General features: G+C 36.9%; 2 protein-coding genes across 2 annotated transcripts in view; one reads left to right on the forward strand and one right to left on the reverse strand.

The window, feature by feature from the left end:
• LOC115217917 (acyl-coenzyme A thioesterase 8) overlaps positions 1-17,524 on the reverse strand; it is a 30,299-nt gene extending 12,775 nt beyond the window's left edge. The window contains exons 1-2 of the mRNA XM_029787638.2: positions 17,391-17,524; positions 4,683-4,822 (exon numbers count right to left, since the gene is read on the reverse strand). Of these exons, the coding sequence (XP_029643498.1) occupies positions 4,683-4,822; positions 17,391-17,470 (220 nt within the window). The 5' untranslated portion in view covers positions 17,471-17,524. The remainder of the gene's footprint in view (positions 1-4,682; positions 4,823-17,390) is intronic.
• A 270-nt stretch (positions 17,525-17,794) lies between these two features.
• LOC115214798 (18S rRNA aminocarboxypropyltransferase) overlaps positions 17,795-22,500 on the forward strand; it is a 40,632-nt gene continuing 35,926 nt past the window's right edge. Inside the window, exon 1 of the mRNA XM_036508043.1 lies at positions 17,795-17,879. The gene's annotated coding sequence lies outside the window, so the exon portion shown is untranslated. The remainder of the gene's footprint in view (positions 17,880-22,500) is intronic.

The following is a 22,500-nucleotide window of genomic DNA, read 5'->3' on the forward strand; positions in this document are numbered from 1 at the left end:
AATCTTAGTCACAATTTATGTTCGTAACACTAGCTTAATGATAACTAAGTTATTTTACTAAATTCTTTGTTATATTTATATTAATTGAAAGAAACACAGAGCATCTCAAAATAACTACGGTAATGAAAGGGTTAAACACTTTGTAAAATACTTTGAAAAATCAATAATGCCCAAAATTTTAATTTTGAGTTAGAAGCTGCCTTTTAATGTAAACAATACAGACACTAGCTCAAAATTAAAATTTTGTTTTACTTCTGTGGCACTGTTGCATATCATTAAACAGATTTTTACACTATTTGTAAATACTTTGGGTCAGTGATCTGAATTTGTTTTGAAGGTGAATTGAGTATATTGCACCAATGAGCTGAAATAAACAATGGTGAAATATCAATATCATTTTCGTTTATTTTCAGAGTGATTCATTTTACCTGGCTTTGAAGTATACTGTGTTTCACAACACAGTCTTTAACCCTTTAGCATTCAGATTATTGTATTGAATTAATCATGCATCATCTTGTAGCTTAAAGATTTTAATAATATGATTGCTTCTTTTTACAGTGACATTGTGAGGTAGGTGTGAGAAGCCACGTCTGGTCAATTTGACCATAAAACAGGTAGATATGGCCGGTTTAAAAACTAAAGGATTAAATGGCTAAATTTCCTGGTTGAAATATCATGACAAAATTTCGTATCTTAGAAGTTATTGCATGTTAAAGATGTCGTATTTGGGTAATTTTAACCAATCAACAATTTCCGGGTCATCTCTACTAAATGTAGTTTTCAATCAAGTGTGGATTATTCGGTGTGTTCTTTAGCTAATCCACACGTAGGTGGAAAATACATTTAGTAGAGATGACCCTAAACTCATTGCTCTTCGATTACTATTGCAAACAGCAGTAGCTTTCCTCAGCTGAATACACGTCGTTGATTGGTTAAAATCACCCAAATACGACAACTTTAACATGAAATAACTTCTAAAATACAAAATGTCAAAAATGTTGAAAGTAAACCATGTTCAGTGTGAAGAAGTTACACCAATATAAGAAGTTTCAAACTGTTTAGTTAAAAAAATTAATTAAAAAATCTGTGAACAAAACTGAAGAGACCCAAAAAATCACACATATACTACTAGATGCTGTTGGCTCTCTTGAGTTTCCAAAGACAAGATGGTGAGGTGATCTTACCTGCTACCTGGAGCCTTCATGGCGACTACTGGCCAGAGACAGACAGCAGTGGAAGGAGTCTAGAGAGAGGTTTCTCGTTCAGGAGTGATGATACCCCAGTTGAGGTTGAGGCCAAGGAAGGCAAAATAGGAAGAAAGCAACACCAGCAGCAGTGGAGGCACAATGGCCCAGTGGTTAGGGCAGCGGACTCATGGTCGGAGGATCGCGGTTTCAATTCCCAGACCGGGTGTTGTGTGTGTTTATTGAGCAAAAACACCTAAAGCTCCACAAGGCTCCGGCAGGGGGTGGTGGCGACCCCTGTTGTACTCTTTCGCTCCAACTTTCTCTCACTCTTTCTTCCTGTTTCTTATCCTCGACTTCCTACGTAACCGCTGAGCCTGGATGCACATTCGTCCATCCGTCGATGCTCTCGGTGTCGGGGGTTGACCTGCTTTCTCTTCTGCGGGTCTTACGAATAGCAAAGGACCACGTTTTGGACTTCTCCCACTAATGGGATGAAGACCGCTTCGCTCAACAAACAAACAAACAAACACCAGCAGCAAGGACCGAAGTGGTTCTTAACTAAGATCCATATGGCCCCTGAGGGGCCGTATGGACCTCAGTTAAGAACCACTAAATGTTGACCACCACATGTACAACCGGTGGTTCATTCTCACACAACTACCATATGCACCACTGGTGATATATTTTAATAATTTGAGGAAATATTTTATTTTGTATCTTTGACATGGTTTCGAGGATATTTAAATAACATGAGTAAAAAGCACCCACTACACTCTCAGAGTGGTTGGCATTAGGAAGAGCATTCAACTGTAGAAACATTGCCAGATCAGATTGGAGCCTGGTGCAGCCGTTGGCTCTCCAGACCTCAATCAAACCGTCCAACCCATGCCAGCATGGAAAATGGAAGTTAAACAATGATGATGATGATGATGATGACGATGCTGAGTGCTTAACATTAAAGTTTAATTATGAAATACTGTAAAAATGCAAAAATTTACATTTCCTTGTAATCAAACAGTATGCAGTTTGCTGGAAATACATGTCATATGGTAAGTTCCAGTATCAGACCTTAGCAGTTAATCTGTTGAGTGATCCTTACATATCCCACTTTGTCATATATTTTGAGCAACTCAGTGACTATTCCTACCCTCACATCCTTAATCACCAACTTGAATTACTCATCCCTCTGTAGGGTCAATATAAAGCAGCTCTTCTTTAACACACACATTCTCCTCCTTTAACAATCTCTAATAATTACACTTCTGTGCCTCTTTCTTATCATCAGCAGTAATGGCAGGTAAAAACTACAAACCACATTCCAATCTATGCACCCGTCTCCACATGTGTGCCATTTTTCACATGAATCCACCCAGCCGTTTGGCTGTGAACCTCAAGACAAGAAAGAATACAACGATTGCCCATGTCCAATTTAAATTATAGATAGGCCATTGCCAGCCTCGCCTGGCCACCGTGCCGGTGGCACGTAAAAAGCACCATCTGATCGTGGCCGTTTGCCAGCCTTGTCTGGCACCTGTGCCGGTGGCACGTAAAAAGCACCCACTACACTCATAGAGTGGTTAGCGTTAGGAAGGGCATCCAGCCGTAGAAACATTGCCAGATCAGACTGGGCCTGGTGCAGCCTTCTGGCTTCCCAGACCCCAGTTGCACCGTCCAACCCATGCCAGCATGGAAAGCGGACGCTAAATGATGATGATAAGTACGTAACTCCTTCTCCTGACAGTCATACAAATCAAATAGAATTTCTATAAACTTGTGGCTCACAATAGGTTCTTTTAGCTTCAATATCTTTCTTTCCCATATTGTTTTCTATTTCAGAGTCTGCCTAACCCAAACTCCGGGGTCATCAGCCTCTAATCTATGTTGGAAAATGCACTTTTAACAAGGGAAGTGTCTGGTATTTACAATGCTCTGCCTATCCTATTTCCTGGTAAGGTGGAAATCTATCTGACTCCTGTGTTCACCAGATTGGTATGTGATGATGTGGCCGGTTGATATCTTGAAGTATGAATTGCAAATTGTTAGATTAATTGCATCACAGAACCCCTATAGCCTTAAAAGTCCCCATTCCTTGTGCCAAAACCATAGCATTCACGGACACTACAGACACCACCATGGTGCTAATAAATATGTCTGTTAAAGTCACCAGACACTCTGATTAAGTTACAGTTCATCCTTGTCACATGACTAAACTGAATATAGGGAGGGGAGAGATCAGAGTCCTAATTTTTACTCCCTGGCAAGTTTAAATTTCTATTAAAAGTTTTAAACATAAATATTAAATGTTTTATTGTTTTAAACTTCAATGTTTAAACATGAATATTAAATGTTATAAATATAAATATAAATATAAATACTATTTATATATTGAACTAAATATTTTCAATGCTTTATCTAAGTTAATTTTTTTTTCTTTACGCTTCATCTCTTCAACAATCCAATAGTTATTTTAACCAAGAGTTCTGAAAATTTCTGAGATCATGTAACCAAAACAAAAATATATCAAAACCACACCCAACATTTTTTTTTTTTTTGTGTCACTTTTACTTGGGTTCAGAATATCACAAAATAGGTTAAGAAACAGTATTGAAGGTTTAAACATTAGCAGTCAATATCTTATTGTATGCCGCTCTTTCTCACAAAAATCATAAGCAAGTTCTCTTAAAACTCTTCAGTCAGTAAAACAAAAGAACCTTGGAAGCCACTCATTAGGTGTAAGCACAAGGCTTTTATTATTATGCTATGGCTACATACAAAGAAAATTTGTTCATTAATTAACTTCTAATTAACAAGCAGTCATTAAGTTTTTAATTCAAAGATTAGATGATGTTTAGCACTGTGGACATTCACCCTTTTTTGTCCTGTGTCTAACACACCGAAGCTCAGTGAAGTCCTCTGGCTTGCCAGTTCCTGTTGAACCAACCAAACCATACCAGCATAGAAAACAGACATTAAATGATAATGATGTTGATGATGATGGTGATGATGATGATGATGATGATGATAGTGGTGGCATTGGCAGTGATGGTGATGATAACGATGATGATGACTAAACCCTTTGCATTAAAACTAGCCATATCTGACCCAAATATTCTACTTGTTTTTTGTCGAAACTGGCCAGATGCAGCCTCTCACACCTACCCAACAATGTCATTCTAAAAACAAAAAAATCACACCATTGAATTCTCAAGGTTATAAGGTAACATAATTAATACATAATTAATTCAAAACAATTTGAATAAATAAGCATTACATTTGATAGAGTAATCTGAATGCTAAAGAGTTAAATACATTTACTAAAATGACCATTGTTTTTAAAGTTGACAGTATATAATTGAAAGGGGATTTGGTTGCTATTTCTAGCAGGTTGATTGGATGAACACGGAGAGGTGTTGTCATGAGCTTTACTAAAAAAAAAAAGGTTAATATGCAAAGTAATGACAAGAAAAGTGAATAGAAAATAAATTGATAACATACCAGGAGAAAGAAAATAGTTGTGCATACTGTTTACATAATATTCTTTGGGTACAGTAGAAATAGCAGCACTGATTGCCTGCAGCATGAGATGCCCTCCAAAAGCAAATTTAAAATAGGAATGGACATGTAGTTTATTTCCTCTAAAATTGATAAAAAACAGAAAGGAAAAATAAAAATAAAGTTTCTTTATAAATGTCTGAAATTAAAAAATATGTTAAATAACAGAATATTCTTGATAGGCAAAAAAATTTAAAAATTTAAATGGTTGTAATAATAATAATAATAATAATAATAATAATAAATGCCCTGATGCAGTACCAGGTAGTGGCTCTCATGGCTTCTGATCTTAACTGATTGGAAGTGTTATCATGTACATTGTTTTGTCTTGGTATAAAAGATGGGCTACAGCAAATATTCTGCTCAATACCGCAGATTTGCTTGTCAGTTGTTTGACCTTAACCACTAGTTGAGCATGTCCCTTAGTGGCTGATGATATGTGCATCTCTGATCACGAGCAGAAGTAGTGGGGGAGCATCAGAGCCATGTGTTGAGAGGGATTCTTTGGGGTTTGAATAATTCACCTCTGGAAACATGGGTGTTTCATTCAACATCCTTAAACAACCCTTATTCAGGGACCTTTTGAGCGGGATGGGTTACTCCACCAGAAGAAAATTCTAACTGGGCCCCACCTGCAAGGTCATGTGCTGCTTATCTTGATATGAGATCACCATGTCACGCACACATGGTTGTGATGCATGTGCCTAGTGTACCCTTATCAGACAGGTAGTAATAATGGTTATACTAGGCTTCGTATATTTTACCCCAGTGTCACTTTGATGGCATGCACTGCTCTCTCACTTAATAATAATAATAATAATAATAATGAAATTATTGTATACAGTGCTCAGGTGCACCACAACTTGTCAAAAGTGCATATAAAGCATATGCAGTAATGTACAAATGTCTGGAAAGTGAACAGTGTATGAGTCAGACACATGCTTGCGTGTGTATGGAGGGGAGAAAATCAGGTGTAGTGTTGGCGAATCTCAGGAAGCATGGAAGTTTTGAAGGATGCAGTGCTCCGACAACTAACAACTGATGCCGGCAGTTTGTTCCATGCTTCAGCAACTCTTAGCATGAAAAAATGTTCTGACTTTGTAAACATGTCCATGGGTGTTAGACAGGTGGAGTTTGAAAAGGTGCTCAGAGTTATTGTTAGTAAGATGGTTAATAATTTTATGGTCAAGAAGTTAGTTTTCTAATCATGTTGGTCCCATTGTGCAATACCCTGGACATGTGTCTGCTGCTACAACCCCAGGATGACAAATGCCTTGTGAGTGAATTTGGTAGATGAAATATGTTATTCATATTTTGTTATAACTGAGAAAGATGTTGTGTAAGAGATGAAACTTATTTTTTACCAATCGTACGATTATCTGAAATGTGCATATTAAATGCATTCAAAATATCGATACTTAGTTTGACTTCATTGTGTGTGTATGTATGTACACACACACACACACACAATGAAGTCATTTAATATGTATGTTTTAGATAACTCTGCAATTGGTAAAAAACTGAGTTTCATCTCAAAATGAATGAGTGTGTTTGTCCCCAATAACTATTTGATGATTGGTGTTAGTTTGTTTATGTCCCTGTAACTTATTGGTTTGACTAAAAGAGGCTGATAGTATAAGTACCAAACTTTAAAAAAAGTACTGGGGTTGATTTGTTTTTGATTAAACCTTTTAAGGTGGTGCTCCAGCATGGCAGCAGTCCAATGACTAAAACGAGCAAAGGATAAAAGATAAAGATTTATTTATTTATCTTTTGTTTCAGTCATTAGATTGTGGCCATGCTGGAGCACTGCCTTTTGCTGAACTGTTAAGTTACAGAGATGTGAACAAACCAACACCAGTTGTGAAGCAGTGGTGGAGGAAAAACACAGACACAAACACACACACACACACATATATATACAATAGGCTTCTTTCAGTTTCCGTCTACCAAATCCACTCACAAGGCTTTGGTCAACCTGAAGCTATACTGGAAAACACTTCACCAAGGTGCCAAGCAGTGGAACTGAACCTGGAACCATGTGGTTAAGAAGCTAACTTCTTACCACACAACCACACCAGTGCCTTTGAGAAATTATACAATTCTCAATTTTCTTTCTTGAGATAAGAGTCATATTGTACAAGACATTATAATTTCCATTACTAGCATATATAATTCTTAATACATTCCAACAGATTCGAACATGAATATGTTAATTACAGCTGTTGTTTGTTAGAGGAGAACAATTTCTCTGTTATGACAAAACTCTGATTCATTAGAAGTTGATTCATTAGCACTTGCTGATGAATCTTCCAGAATGCATTAGGAATAAATATGCTGTTCACTGCACATAATTTATTCATAATTTATAATTTCTAAAAACTTTTGTATTTGGTTTGTAAGAGTTTTATATGTAAAATGCATTTTGTTTTATCATATGAGGATTATTATGCCAAATATTCTTTGCTTTTTTGTTTTGTTTTAGGATACTCTAAGCTTTGATCTAAGTAGTGGAAAATATACCTTCTGCTTCATCGTCTGCATTTGGCAAAATGCAGACTCTTTCATTAAACATCGTATGCATAATGATCCATCCAAGTTAGAACAGAATTCTTGTAAGCTACAGCATATAAGTTTTTAATTGATTGAAATTGAAACTTTTAGGTGAAGAAAAGTAATTAGCGCTAAAGAAAATTGTTTTCAAGGCGGGAAAGGATGAGAACACACAATATTCCAATCAATAAATAATTAAGTGTAAATATGCAGCAGGGGAATGAACCTGTTCTCTGAGGACATGGTTCAGTTATATTTGACCTTTTCAACATGTATATGTGTGTGTATGTATACATACAAATATATAGATGTATATACAGATTAGGAAATAATTTTATTCTTAAACACAGTATAATGCTAATAATATAGCACAAACAGGATAAACTATACATATTTTGCAATGTGGCAATGTATGAAGTTTATGAACTATGAGCAATAACAAACCTTGAACTTCATACATTGCTATGCATTTCTCTACATCAGATTCTCTGTACATCTCCACATAAAATTTTCCTACCTATACGTAAAAAGCACACACTACACTCACAGAGTGGTTGGCGTTAGGAAGGGCATCCAGCTGTAGAAACACTGCCAGATCAGACTGGGTCTGGTGCAGCCTTCTGGCTTCCCAGACCCCAGTTGAACCGTCCAACCCATGCTAGCATGGAAAACGGACGTTAGATGATGATGATGATGATGATGATATTCTCTTACTTATATGCTTTATATTTGTCTCTGATGATGGAATACCCAGTAAATGTAAATATGGATCAACACTTTGATCCATTATCCCAGAAACAACTGTAAGACACTGCTATTTTTATGTTTGCTTGCTTCGCTTCAGCATTAAATTAATTTAAATGAACTGATAAGCTTGTCCTGCCTTGATTTTGTTTTCCTCTTCTTTAAATTATACCTACTGACTTGAAGATAGGTTGCAGATTGCTGGTTTTCTCCCTACTGGACTGTGGCTACCACAACTCCAGCCCCCCACCCCCTTGTGAACTTGGGTCCTACAAGCTTATCAACTGGAGCACTCACACTGCATACCTATTAGTTTAGGTTACCAGTGACCTAAACTCTTCTTCTTCTATATATGTGCATGTGTGTGTGTGTGTGAGATATATATATATATACATTTATATGGTGATTCCCATCATGAATCAGAGCTGAAATACTTAAAATATGTGGTGGTGTGGGTTATGGTCTTATCTTTATATATAAAACTAAAGTTGTGTGTGTGTGTATCTGTCTACTCCGATTTAGATTCCTAACTACTCTCACATTTTGCGGTGCAGTTTAACCAAAAGCGGGTATCTTATGGTCGTGATTCATATCGAGTCCTTCTGGGTATTAGTGCGCGTCTACGATGAGTCTACAATTTAAAAAAAATTTACCATCATTTTTCCGCATTTTTAATGATTTTTGCTCGGGTTATATAAGGGAAGTAACTCTCTAAAAATGCTTATATAGTTATTTCCCTTACAAACCCGAGCAACGCCGGGCGATACTGCTAGTCACCTATATAGTTAACCAGGTGGCACATGTGCTAGAGAGACAACTGCACTTGTATGGTCATGCGATGCATATAGACGAGGACAGCTGTGTAAAGAAGTGCTGATCTCTAACTGTGGAGGGAATCTGTGGCAGAGGTAGACCCAGTGAGACATGGGGGTGAGGTGGTGAAGTATGATCTTCAAACATTAAGACTCACGGAAGTAATGACTAGTGACCGAGACCTTCAGTGATATGCTGTACTTGAGAAGACCCATTAAGTGAAACTGTAGTCATAGACGATGCTAAGGTCATGTAATTGGCATGCAAAAAGCACCATTCAAGCGTTGGGCCTCACAGAGGCAATTTGGCTGACATCGGTGTCACATAACTGGCATCTGTGTCACTGGCACATAAAAACGCCCATTATACTCTGAGAGGGGTTAGCATTAGGAAGAGTATCCAGCCATAGAAACCATGCCGAATCAGACTGGAATCTGGTGCAACCCCTAAGCAACCCTGGTCAAACCATCCAACCCATGCCAGCATGGACAACAGATGTTTGATGACGATGATGATGATAATGATGATATATATATGCACACACACACACACACATGTATATACAGGGGTTGGACAAAATAATGGAAACACCTAGTATCATAGAATCATAATTTTGAAATATCTATAAAACCATCAAGAGCTTGTTTATTTTTATGTTTTTTGAATTATTATTAGTGTTGCTTAAGATTTTTTGCTAAAATTGCTGTTTCTTTTCAGATATCATCAGAAAATTCATTAAAATGACAGATCTATCGAACTTTTTTGAGGTCAAATTGTTGGTGCCCGTATGACAAGTGCTAGCGTAATGAAAATAACCAAAATGTTTGGTGTATCAAGAAGTACTGTCTCGAAAGTAATGACAGCCTTTGAGAAAGAGGGAAAAAACCTCTTCATCGAAACAAAACTCTGGAAGACAGCCAAAACTTTCAGATAAGGACTGTTGGACTTTTACATGAATTGTTAGAAAGGACCATAAAAGTACAGCTCTCAAAATTACTGCAGAGCTTAACGACCACCTCGAGAACCCAGTTTCCACAAAAACTGTTCACTGGGGGCTGCACAATGCCAGATTTCATGGGAGGGCTCTAATCAGTAAACCACTACAAAAACAAAGATTACAAAGCATTTAGAGAGGAGTAAAAACCAACTGAATTGGTCCCTGGAGCAGTGGAGGAACATTTATTTTCTCGGACAAGTCATCCTTTACCCTATTTCCAACCACTGGCCGATTATACGTATGGAGACAACCAAAAGAAGCATTTGACCCAGACTGCCTTCTTCCAACTGCTAAACATTGAGGAGGATCTGTGATGATCTGGGGGACTATAACTTGGAAATTCACCAGCCCAATGGTTTCCCTTCATGGCAGAATTAATAGACAAGACTATTTAAGCATTTTGGCTGATCAAATTCATCCTATGGTTGCAGAACTGTTTCAAGAGAGAAACACAATCTTTCAGGATGATAATGCACCAATTCATACAGCTAAAGTTGTTACTGAATGGCACGAGGAACATTCTAGTGAAGTTGAACATCTTATCTGGCCACCACAGTCAATATTATTGAACATTTATGGTGCATTTTAGAATAACAAGTAAGGAGTCAATATCCTCCACCGGCATCACTACAAGAACTGGGGAGGGAGGAAGGAGGAAAGGAGGGAAAGAAGGAAGGGGAGGGAGGGAAGGAAGGAGGGAGGGAGGAAGGAGGGAAAGAAGGAAAGGGAGGGAGGAAGGAGGGAAAGAAGGAAAGGGAGGGAGGAAGGAGGGAAAGAAGGAAAGGGAGGGATGGAAGGAGAGAGGGATGGAGGAAAGAAGGCTGTTGTTTCTAGTTAGCCAAATGACTAAAAACTTCCTGGTTCACTCCAACAACTATATATAGGCTCCTTCATTAGCTCAAGCATCTTGGTACAAGTATCTGTGGAATATTCAGCCACTTATACTGTAATTGAATAAGTAAGTAGTCCCATTAATCAACACTGATTGAGATGTATTGACCAAAGAGTAAGGGTTACTAACTGTATCATGTTCCTAAGTTCAAACTTACTGCAGACAGACATTGTAGTCCTCTAAAGAGCATTGCTTCAGTTTGACTGAGTTACAAAATCAATCAAGCTCCCACATTTGATGAATTGGAAAATTGGTGTGTGTGTGTGTGTGTGTGTGTGTGGGGTGAGAAGTGGAGAGAGGGAATGTTGGCCGTTAGTACAGAGTGATGGTTGGGTGCTTTGAGCACAGGATGATGATAAGGTAGATTGAGTACTGGTAGGTCTTATATCATCTCTCGTGATATGGGCTGTATGGCACAGTGGATGAATGTTAGGGAGAGAGAGAAAGAGAGAGATGAGAGAGAGAGAAAGAGATAGAGATGAGAGAGAAAGTGATGAGAGAGATGAGAAAGAGAGAGAGAGATGAGAGAAGAGAGAGAGAGAGAGAGAGAAAGAAAGAGAGAAAGAGAAAGAGAGAGAGATGAGAGAGAGAAGGAGAGAGAGATGAGAGAGAGAGATGAGAGAGAGAGAGATGAAAGAGAGAGATGAGAGAGAGATGAAAGAGAGAGATGAGAGAGAGAAAGAGAGAGAGAGATGAGAGAGAGAAAGAGAGAGAGAGAGAGAGAAAGAGAGAGAGAAAGAGAGAGAGAAAGAGAGAGAGAGAAAGAGAGAGAGAGATGAGAGAGAGAGATGAGAGGGTTAGGCAGGTTCATTGATATCCCCTACAGGGGCAGCATCATACAGTGAATAGGAAAGCTTCACCTGTGGTCTCAGCAACATATGCAGTATAACAGAGTGAATAGAATAGAATAGAAAGGGAGAGGTCAGAGGGTGAGTGATAGAGATGAATGATAGAAATTGAGTGATAGAGAAAGGAATGATAGAGAGATGAATGATAGAAAGATGACTGACAAAGAGACAATATGTTTCTTTATTAGCCATACAGGGCTGCACACAGACGGGACAGATTACAAAGTAGAAATTTTCTTTTTGGGGAGAAAAAAAAAGTGGGGTAGGTTTTCTTTTCGATCAAAAGGGATCATAAAAGGGAAAGTAAAAAAAAAAACAATCACTAGGGATTATGTATCACAGAAATGTCATGATGTAAAGTGTAAAAGGGGAAGCAGATAAGGTTTATCCATGGAAAGAAAAGCCTACGGAAAAGACCACGGTAACCTCGGAGATAATAGAGAGGTGAGAGGGTAGCAAGAGTCTTAACAGGGACACATAGAATGAGACCCAAATATAAATATATCTCTCTCTATCCCCTTCTACTCCAATACTATTTATATTCCCCCTTCTCAGTTTCCTGTAGATAGCCCCCCCCCAACCCCCCACCAACACCATCTATTTTTCTCTCTCTCACTCTGACTATCTCTCTACCTCTTTTTAACTCTCGCACCCCTTTCTCTCTTTCCCTAACCTACTGGGGTAGCCAAATATCTCCTAGTATAATTAGATAACTTTCTCTGTCCCTCTATTATACACTAACCCCTTCTAGCTCACAGCCACATCCCTCAATTCCATCCCCTCTCTCAAATGAGAAGTCTTTGTCTTGCAAGCTATTTGGTAACTCTGTTGATGCCACATAAGTTGGTGTTAAGAAGGGCATCCAGCTGTAGAAACAATACCTATTTATTTACTACCCACAAGGTGCTAAACACTGACAGGACAAACAAGGACAGACAAACGGATTAAGTCGATTATATCGACCCCAGTGCGTAACTGGTACTTATTTAATCGACCCCGAAAGGATGAAAGGCAAAGTCGACTTCAGCAGAATTTGAACTCAGAACATAATGGCAGACGAAATACCTATTTCTTTACTACCCGCAATGGACTAAATACAGAGAGAACAAACAAGGACAGACAAAGGGATTAAGTCGATTATATCGACCCCAGTGCGTAACTGGTACTTATTTAATCGGCCCTGAAAGGATGAAAGGCAAAGTTGACCTCGGCGGAATTTGAACTCAGAATGTAATAGTAGATGAAATACCGCTAAGCATTTCGCCCGGCGTGCTAACGATTCTGCCAGCTACCAAAATAGACATATGGAGCCTGGTGTAGCTCTCCAGCTTGCCAGCTCCTGTTGAACCATCTAACCCATGCTGACATGGAAATCAGATGTTAAATGATGGTGATGATATCTCCAGCCTTTATCACTACCACCATTTCAATGTTCCCCATGCTCGTACACCAGGGTGAGTCTTTTCCAGCACTGCTTGTTGCCAATCATTATAGCCCTGTCATTTCTTTTAGGAGACCCAACATCCTCAGATCAGTCTTCACCACTTCATCTAATGTCTTCAGGGGTCTCCCTCTTTGATAAGCTCCAATAAATTTGAATGCCTTACACTTTTTTTATACAACTGACATTCTCATCACCATATACCCATACCAGCACAGTTTTCTCTCTTACACAATGAATCTAATTCCTCTTATACACATCCTTTCTCACAGTTCATTAGTATGCTGTTATGTATATATATATCACCGTGACCGACCAGGCTATCAGATGTTGTTATACATCGCTGGTCACAATGCGCTTAGCATTGTTTGAGCCTTCAAATGACGCCACCCCACTGGCTAAGTGAGCAGGCCAACAGAAGAAAGAGTGAGAGAAAGTTGTGGCAAAAGAGTACAGCAGGGATCGCCACCAGCCCCTGCCAGAGCCTTGTGCTGCTTTTAGGTGTTTTCACTCAATAAACACTCACAACTCCCGGTCTGGGAATTGAAACCACGATCCTACGACCGCAAGTCCACTGCCCTAACCACTGGGCCATTGCGCCTCCACACACACACACACACCACACACACACACACATACATACATACATACATACATACATACATATATATATATACATATATATATATATATATATATATATATATATATATATATATATATATATACCCATGCCAGCATGGAAAGCAGACGTTAAACAATGATGATGATGATGTATATGTATATGTATGTATGTATATGAGACCATGACCTGTTCGCTAACAACACAGAATTTTGTCAGTGAACAGGTCGTGGTCTCAAAGCAACGAAAATATTTTGACAAATTAAATTTAAATGTCGAAGTGAATCTAACGGTTTTTGTGTTTTTAAATAGCTTATAAGCACCTTCTATGCTGCAATTGATTTTGTTTCAACACATGATCTCAGATCAGGTCACTTGCTATGCAAGTACATCTCCGTAATATATATATACATACATACATACACACACACACACACAAAAATATATATATATATATATATATATATATATATACACACACATACATACATATATGTATATATATACATATATATATATATATACATATACATACATAGAGACACACACACACATATATATATATATATATACATATACCCATATATCATCATCATCATCGTTTAACGTCCACTTTCCATGCTGGCATGGGTTGGATGGTTTGACTGAGGTCTGGCAAGCCAGTGGGTTGCACCAGGCTCCGATCTGATCTGGCAATGTTTCTACAGCTGGGTGCCCTTCCTAATGCCAGAGAGTGTAGTGGGTGCTTTTTACATGCTACTGGCATGGGAGCCAGTCAAGGGGCACTGGCATCAACTATGTTTGGACGGTGCTTTTTACATGCCATTAGCACGGGAGCCAGTCAGAGGGCACTGGCATCGACCACATTCAGTTGGTGCTTTTTATGTGCCACCAGCACAGAAGCCAGTCAGGCGGCAGTGGCCACAGTTATGATATATATATATATATACATACACACACACACACATATATATCATCACAATGTATCATATATCTGAAAAAAAAAGCACACTCTAAAGTAGGCAGAAGGCCCGAAATGTTTGGGGAGGTGGGTCCACTCGATAAGATTGATCCCAGTATGCAACTGGTACTTAATTTATCGACCCCGAAAGGATGAAAGGCAAAGTCGACCTCAGTGGAATTTGAACTCAGAAAGTAAAGACAGAAGAAATACTGTTAAGCATTTTGCCCAGTGTGCTAACGTTTCTGCCAGCTTGCCACCTTAGAGCAGTAAAGTAATAAAGTTAATGTTGGGCCATAGTGTGACCAATGGTTTCGCATCCACAAAGGCCTTGGCCTCACAAACATCTCATCAGACTCTAAAGAGTTGAATTTGTCTTCAGCTTTAGAGTCTGATGAGACATCTGTGAAGCTAAGGCCTTTGTAGATACGAAACCGTTGGTCACTCTATGACTCGACATTTACTTTCTAACTTTAATATATACACATACACACAAACACGCACACATACAGGTTTTACATTTGAGTGAGAAAAAGTATCTTAGACACGACAGGAAGGTCAGATATGATGGGCCTATTATAAAGAGGGGTCAAGAACAAATATAGTCATCAGAACTCTTAGTTTACAAGTATATCACTCACATCGCCTTTGTAGTCTCTATCCTGACAAGTACATTTGGTTTTCTGAATTGGCTACTGCAAAAACTTAACAAGACGAATGTAAGAACTTAAAACCTGCTCAGTGTTACAGGAATTTTGAATATACTTCAGCCAAGGCAACTCAGTTAGGAATGGCAGACAGACAAGATCTGGTGACAATACCCAAAGAAGTGGACAAGGAAACAGAACACAGTAATACGTTGATGTCAGGCACGATTCAGTATCAGATGAGTTTGTCAGCCAGGCCTACCAAATACTAAGAATTAACAGCACGGACGACCCAACTCCTAGTAGCTGACACTTAGATTCACTCACTTTTCTCTGTCTCTCTGTGTAGATCTTTCTCATTTGCACATAACTACAGAATCTGTCCAACCAAACCACTGCACAGGAAAAAAAAAACTTTCGGCGATCTTACGGTTCTGAACCGTAAGATCGCCAAACTTTCTTGCGCAACTCTTTCGTTCCTCATAGGGTTTTCGTGTTCGATACATTTGACAATAAACTTATGAATCGAATACAACTCCTCTTATCCATTCATCTATCTTTCCATTCACCTCATTGTTAACGTAGTAACTCCACACGTTTATTCATGTCTTAAGTTGGTGACCATTTCATATTCATGCCATATGTTAAATAAGTTTTAAAAAACTATATATGTGGTGGCCTACGAATGTTATCGCGTTAAACGAGTTAAAGAATAAACACATTTAATAATGGTGCGCTGCTATCTACCATGTTAAGTTAACTTACAAAAAATAAATTGAATTACAGCGATATTCTATTTTAAGGTTCATAATCGTGATACAAGTTTCTTATTATACTCTGCAGAAGAAGAAGAAATAAACTTAATATATAAGAAAGTTTAGAAATGTCAGGTCACTTCAATATACTTATTCAACAGACATTCTGAGTAATGATGGGGAAATTTAGAAGTTCAAAACGTATTTTCCTTATTTATTTAATATTTCACAATAACTTTCTGTTGAGTAATAAAGATGGGGTCATTTTGAAGTGAAAATTAGGAACACTTTCAAAGAACATGTTTCTTTCTTTCTGGTTCTGGAGTTTTATGGTAATTCTGTTATTAAGTTTTTTTTGTTTTTTTTTAAGACATTTCGGGATATTCCTTGTAAAAATTAGAACAGAAACTGTATTTAGTAAATAAGCAATAATATAAAGAATTTTGTCATAGTATTTTAAAAACGACTAACACGAAATTTAAATAGTGCCTGCGTGTGCGTGTTTTCTAGGGTTACATGCAGACTCACGTACTCTACAGGTCCCATTTTAATTATATTTAATTCTGAGAGTTGTAATTATTAAAGACCATACAGTTTTTAAGTTGTCCCGAAAACGTAATTGTACTGACTTTTATTTGAAATACAACATAAGAAAAAAAGTATAATCTATTTCTAAACGGTAGTATTTAAGAAAACAAAAAACAAACAAAACAATAAATGTAAAATGACAGTGAGAAACTAAGATTCGTGGCATTTTAAATTCCAGATAGATCGCTGAGAGGAAAATAATATATACACACGCACACATGCAATCCAAATAAACTGAATACACGTTTCTGCTGATGTTCATCCAAAAGTTCGGATTCATTCATAAAACGGCCATTCACTAAATTGAATCACTACAAAAATTGCTTTACTACCCCCCATCTAAACGAACTTACAAGTCGATGCGGAAATCCCCATGCGTGCAAGAAATAGCAGCCAAATTTCTATTAACTTGCACTAACCGTATTAAAAACTGAAGATGAATTAGATAATATAGAATTAAATATAGAATGCTGAAAAAAAATTAATGACGAACTGAACAAGGTTGGCACGTTTTTTATCATAATCTGACTCGGTCACGGTTGACCTGGGGCTAAAGAATAACAACAACACGTGAACTTTCGAGTTTACATGATTGTAATCCAACGTACAACAGAAATTACATAAACACATTTAAATAAAACTCATCCGATAACATAAACAAATATATATAAATATTTAAGTCGCACGTCACTATGACGTTTACAAGCAGCAGTATATGTATATATAGATATAGATATAAATATAAAGATAGATAGGTAGATATAGATAGATACATGTTTAAAGTTCATACCTAAAGACATTAGGTTCCACACATGTCATCGCCAACAACTCATCAAGATACTTCTCTGGATCGAATCCTTGTATATCCATGGACTCAGCGTGTACTGTTGGTGACGATACCACTTCTATTACTGTTAATATTATTATGAAGTATTCCGTTTAATAACAACGATCGGGCGATGTCGGTTCAGAAATATGAAAAATGATGATAATTTTCGCTAGTAACAAGAAATGACATTTAAATGTGCAATGGCCGACGCTGCAGTAAACATTATATTTCGCTGTCAGATGGAGGATGTGCTGAGAGCTGATCTCGTTAACATGTACAGCTAGCGAACACAGAATCTACCGTCAGTAGCAACATAGCGAGTAAAAGATATTCAGCTATGTAGTTAAGATATTGCCTACTTGCTGGGAACATACAATTAGTTTCACTGGCAAATACAAACATAACAGCTTACGATTTTTCGCCTACAGAGATTCAAGTTTGAAATAAGGGGTGGGTAGCCTATGACCTACAAAATCTAAATATGACCTACCGCGTGAAGCGCTTCTAAATTACACATAAATGGCATATAAATACATATAGAGAGAGAACACAGTATGTGATGTAATGTGGTGTGTGCATGTGTGTGTACATGTGTGTATGTGGGTGTGTGTGTGTGTGTGTGTATGCGTATTTCTACGCCTACATGGAGATACGATCGTATGGGTATGCATGTATGTATGAATGCACGTATGTATGTGCGTAAGTGTAAGTGTAATATATACTTACACACACATACATACATACATATATATTCCTATCATACACACACACACACAACACATATATACAAATATATAGATATATACATATATATATGTGTGTGTGTGTGTGTGTGGTAAGAATTCATACATATGTATATGGTTAGAATTTAAATATATGTATATTATACATACATCATATATGTATATATATATATATATATATATATATATATAGATATATATATATATATATATATATATATATATATAGATATATATATGTATATATATGTGTATATATCAGGTGGTGCTATTAAGTTAGACATGGCCTGGGCCAATAATGGCCGAAACCTATCAAAGTAAAGTATATATATAGTATATATATATGTATATATAATATATGTATATATATATGTATATATATATGTATATATATATGTATATATATATATATGATCTATATATATATGTATATATATATATGTATAGATATATATATATGTATATATATATGTATATATGTATATATATGTATATATATATATATAGTATATATATATATATATATATGTATATATATATATGTATATATATATATATGTATATATATGTATATATATATATGTATATGTATATATATATATTATGTTGTATATATATATATATATGTATATATATACATTTATATATATACATATATATATATACATATATATATAACATATATATTATATATATATATATATTATATATATATATATATACTATATATATATATAAGGTACTCATACATAGCAGAGTAAATTATTTATTATATAGAAGGAGCTTCTACAGGACTAGAACTGTTTCATTCAAGAGAAATCTCAGGAAGCTTCCTGAAGATTCTCTTGAATGAAACAGTTCTAGTCCTGTAGAAGCTCCTTCTATCATCATCATATATATATATATATATATATATATATATATATATATATATATATATATACACACATATATATATATATATAGATATATATATATATGTGTATATATATGTATATAATATATATATATATATATATATATATATATATATATATATATATATGATGATGATAGAAGGAGCTTCTACAGGACTAGAACTGTTTCATTCAAGAGAAATCTTCAGGAAGCTTCCTGAAGATTTCTCTTGAATGAAACAGTTCTAGTCCTGTAGAAGCTCCTTCTATATAATAAATTATTTTACTCTGCTATGTATTGAGTACCTTATTTACTGTGGTTAACCCCGAATCAACCCGGGACCTACATATATAATATATATATATATATATATATATATGGTAAGAATTTAAATATATATATATTTATACATTCTTACATATATATTATATATATATATATTATGTATATATATATGTATATATATATATATATATATATATATGTATATATATAAATGTATAAATGTGTGTCTTCTATGTATGCAAGTATTTAAATGTGTGTGTGTGAGTGAGTGAGTGCATGTGTGTATGTGTGGATGTTACATGTATATAGAATCATTATAAGTATACACTTAAATAGATATATACATAATATTTGTGTAGATGTGTATGTATGTATATATTCTTTTACTTGTTTCAGTCATTTAACTATGGCCATGCTGGAGCACTGCCTTTAATAGAAGAAATCAACCCCAGGACTTTTTCTTTGTAAGCCTAGTACTTATTCTATCGGTCTCTTTTGCTGAACTGCTAAGTTACAGGGACATAAACACATCAACATCAGTTGTCAAGCGATCGTGGGGAGGAGGGACAAACACATGTATATATATATATATATATATATATATATATATATATACACATTCTACATACATTTATTTTAAACTAATATATGTATGTGTGTATATATACAACCGGGTTACACATTTATCTATACACATATTACACACAACACACCCAGACACACACACATATATGTATATATCATGTATATATCATGTATAAATGTATATGTGTGTGTATATATATATATATATATATATATATATAGATGCAGGAGTAGCTGTGTGGTAAGTAGCTTGCTTTCCAGCCACATGGTTCGGGTTCAGTCCCACTGCATGGCACCTTGGTCAAGTATCTTCTACTATAGCCTTGGGCCAACCAAAGCCTTGTGAGTGGATTTTGTAGACGGAAACTGAAAGAAGTCCATCGTATATATGCATATATATATATGTGTTTGTATTTGTGCGTTTGTGTTTGTCCCCCCAACATCACTTGACAACCGATGTTGGTGTGTTTACATCCCCGTACCTTAGCGGTTCGGCAAAAGAGACTGATAAAATAAGTACTAGGCTTACAAAGAATAAATCCTGGGGTCGATTTGCTCAACTAAAAGCAGTGCTCCAGCAATGGCCACAGTCAAATGACTGAAACTAGTAAAAGAGAGAGAGAGTATTCATATAAATTGTACTTTGTTAAACAACTCAATGTAAATACAATGTAAAAAAGTAGTCAGTTGTAGAAACTTTAAACAAATAGAATTAATGTTTGACATCACCCCTTCCTTCCTTATTCATCTATCACCCCTTCCTTTCTCATTTATAAACACAAGAGTATTATTATAGTAGATTATCTCGGACAGGCAAGCCAGGAGGCTGCATCAGGCTCCAATCTGATTTGGTAAGGTTTCTGCAGCTGGATACCCTTTCTAATGACAATCACTCTGAGAGTGTAGTGGGTGCCAGTCAAGTGACACTCTCATGGGCCATGCTTGAATGGTGCCGCTATACATGCCACAGGCACAGATGCCAGTCAGGCAGTGCTGGCATTGATGACACTTAAATGGTGATTTTTACATGCCATCGGCACAGGTGCCAGTCAGGTAGCACTGGCATCGGCCACGATCAAATTGTACTTTTTACATGCCACCTGCATGAGTACCAGTCAGGCAGCACTAGTATTGGCCATGACTACGATATTACTCAGTTCAACAGGTCCTCACAAGCATGGCATATTGCCCAACAATAGAAGGGTGCTTTTAAACAGGCCAGTTATGCAACACCGGTATCAATCACAACTATGATCTCACTTGACTTGCTTGGTCTTCTCAAGCACAGCATATCTCCAAAGATCTTGGTCACTTGCCATTGCCACTATAAGGCCCAACATTTGAAGGCTGTGCTTCACCACTTCATCCAATGTCTTCCTGGGTCTACGTCTTTCACAGGTTTCCCCCACTGTTAGGGTGTGACACTTCTTCACACAGCTCTCCTCATCCATACACATCACACGACCAAACTAGCACAGCTGTCTCTCTTGCACACCACATTTAATGCTTCATATGTCCAACTTTCCTCACAGGGAGCTTACATTTTGTCTTGTATGCACGTTGACATTACACATCGACCGGAGCATACTAGCTTCTCATTTCTTTCAAACTTATGCATATCCTCAGCAATCATAGCCCATCTTTCACTGCCGTGTAGCATGGCTGTTTGCACTCAGGCATCATACAGTCTACCTTTCTCTCTGAGCAAGAGGCCCTTAGTTACCAGCAGACGTAGGAGCTCCCTGAACTTTGTCCAGGCTATTCTTATTCTAGCAGTTATGCTCTCAGAGCATCCACCTGGTCATCCAGCTAACGGCAGCTATCAACTTGTAGTTTTTCCCCCCTGCTTGTGACGGAATCTGTTTTCTGTACATCTTCAGTGTTTATTGCACCTGTGCATCAGCCACACATGAAAACTATCTTCCCAGTTAACTTTCCTTTGATATTGCTGCACCTCATATGTGTCCATAGCTTACACCAGGTACCTCTTATGGAGTTTCTTACCTACACCTTTTCTACAAATCGAACAGGGCCATCTACCTGAAGTAATCTGTGATTTGTCTGCCTTCGTACTTACTAAGACTTTGGTGTTTTCTAGGTCAAGGTATATATATATAATATATATATATATATATATATATATATATCATGTGATCACGTGACCGACCAGACCATCAGATGTTGCTACACATCACTGGTCACAATGTAATCGCATTGTTTTAGCCTTCGAACGACACCACCCCACCGGCTAAGTGACCAGGCCAACAGAAGAGAGAAAGAGTGGTGAAAGCATACAGCAGGTATCACCACCCCCTGCCGGAGCCTCATGGAGCTTTTTTTTTTAGGCATTTTCATTCAATAAACACACACAACACCCGGTCTGGGAATCGAAACTGCAATCCTACGACTGTGAGTCCGCTGCCCTAACCACTGGGCCATTGCACCTCCACACACACACACACACACACACACACACACACACATATATATATATATAATATATATATACACACACACACACATATATGTAAAATGGGCTTCTTTCAGTTTTCATCTACCAA

The sequence above is a fragment of the Octopus sinensis genome, linkage group LG1 (assembly GCF_006345805.1).
Source record: "Octopus sinensis linkage group LG1, ASM634580v1, whole genome shotgun sequence".
Lineage (NCBI taxonomy): Eukaryota > Metazoa > Mollusca > Cephalopoda > Octopoda > Octopodidae > Octopus > Octopus sinensis.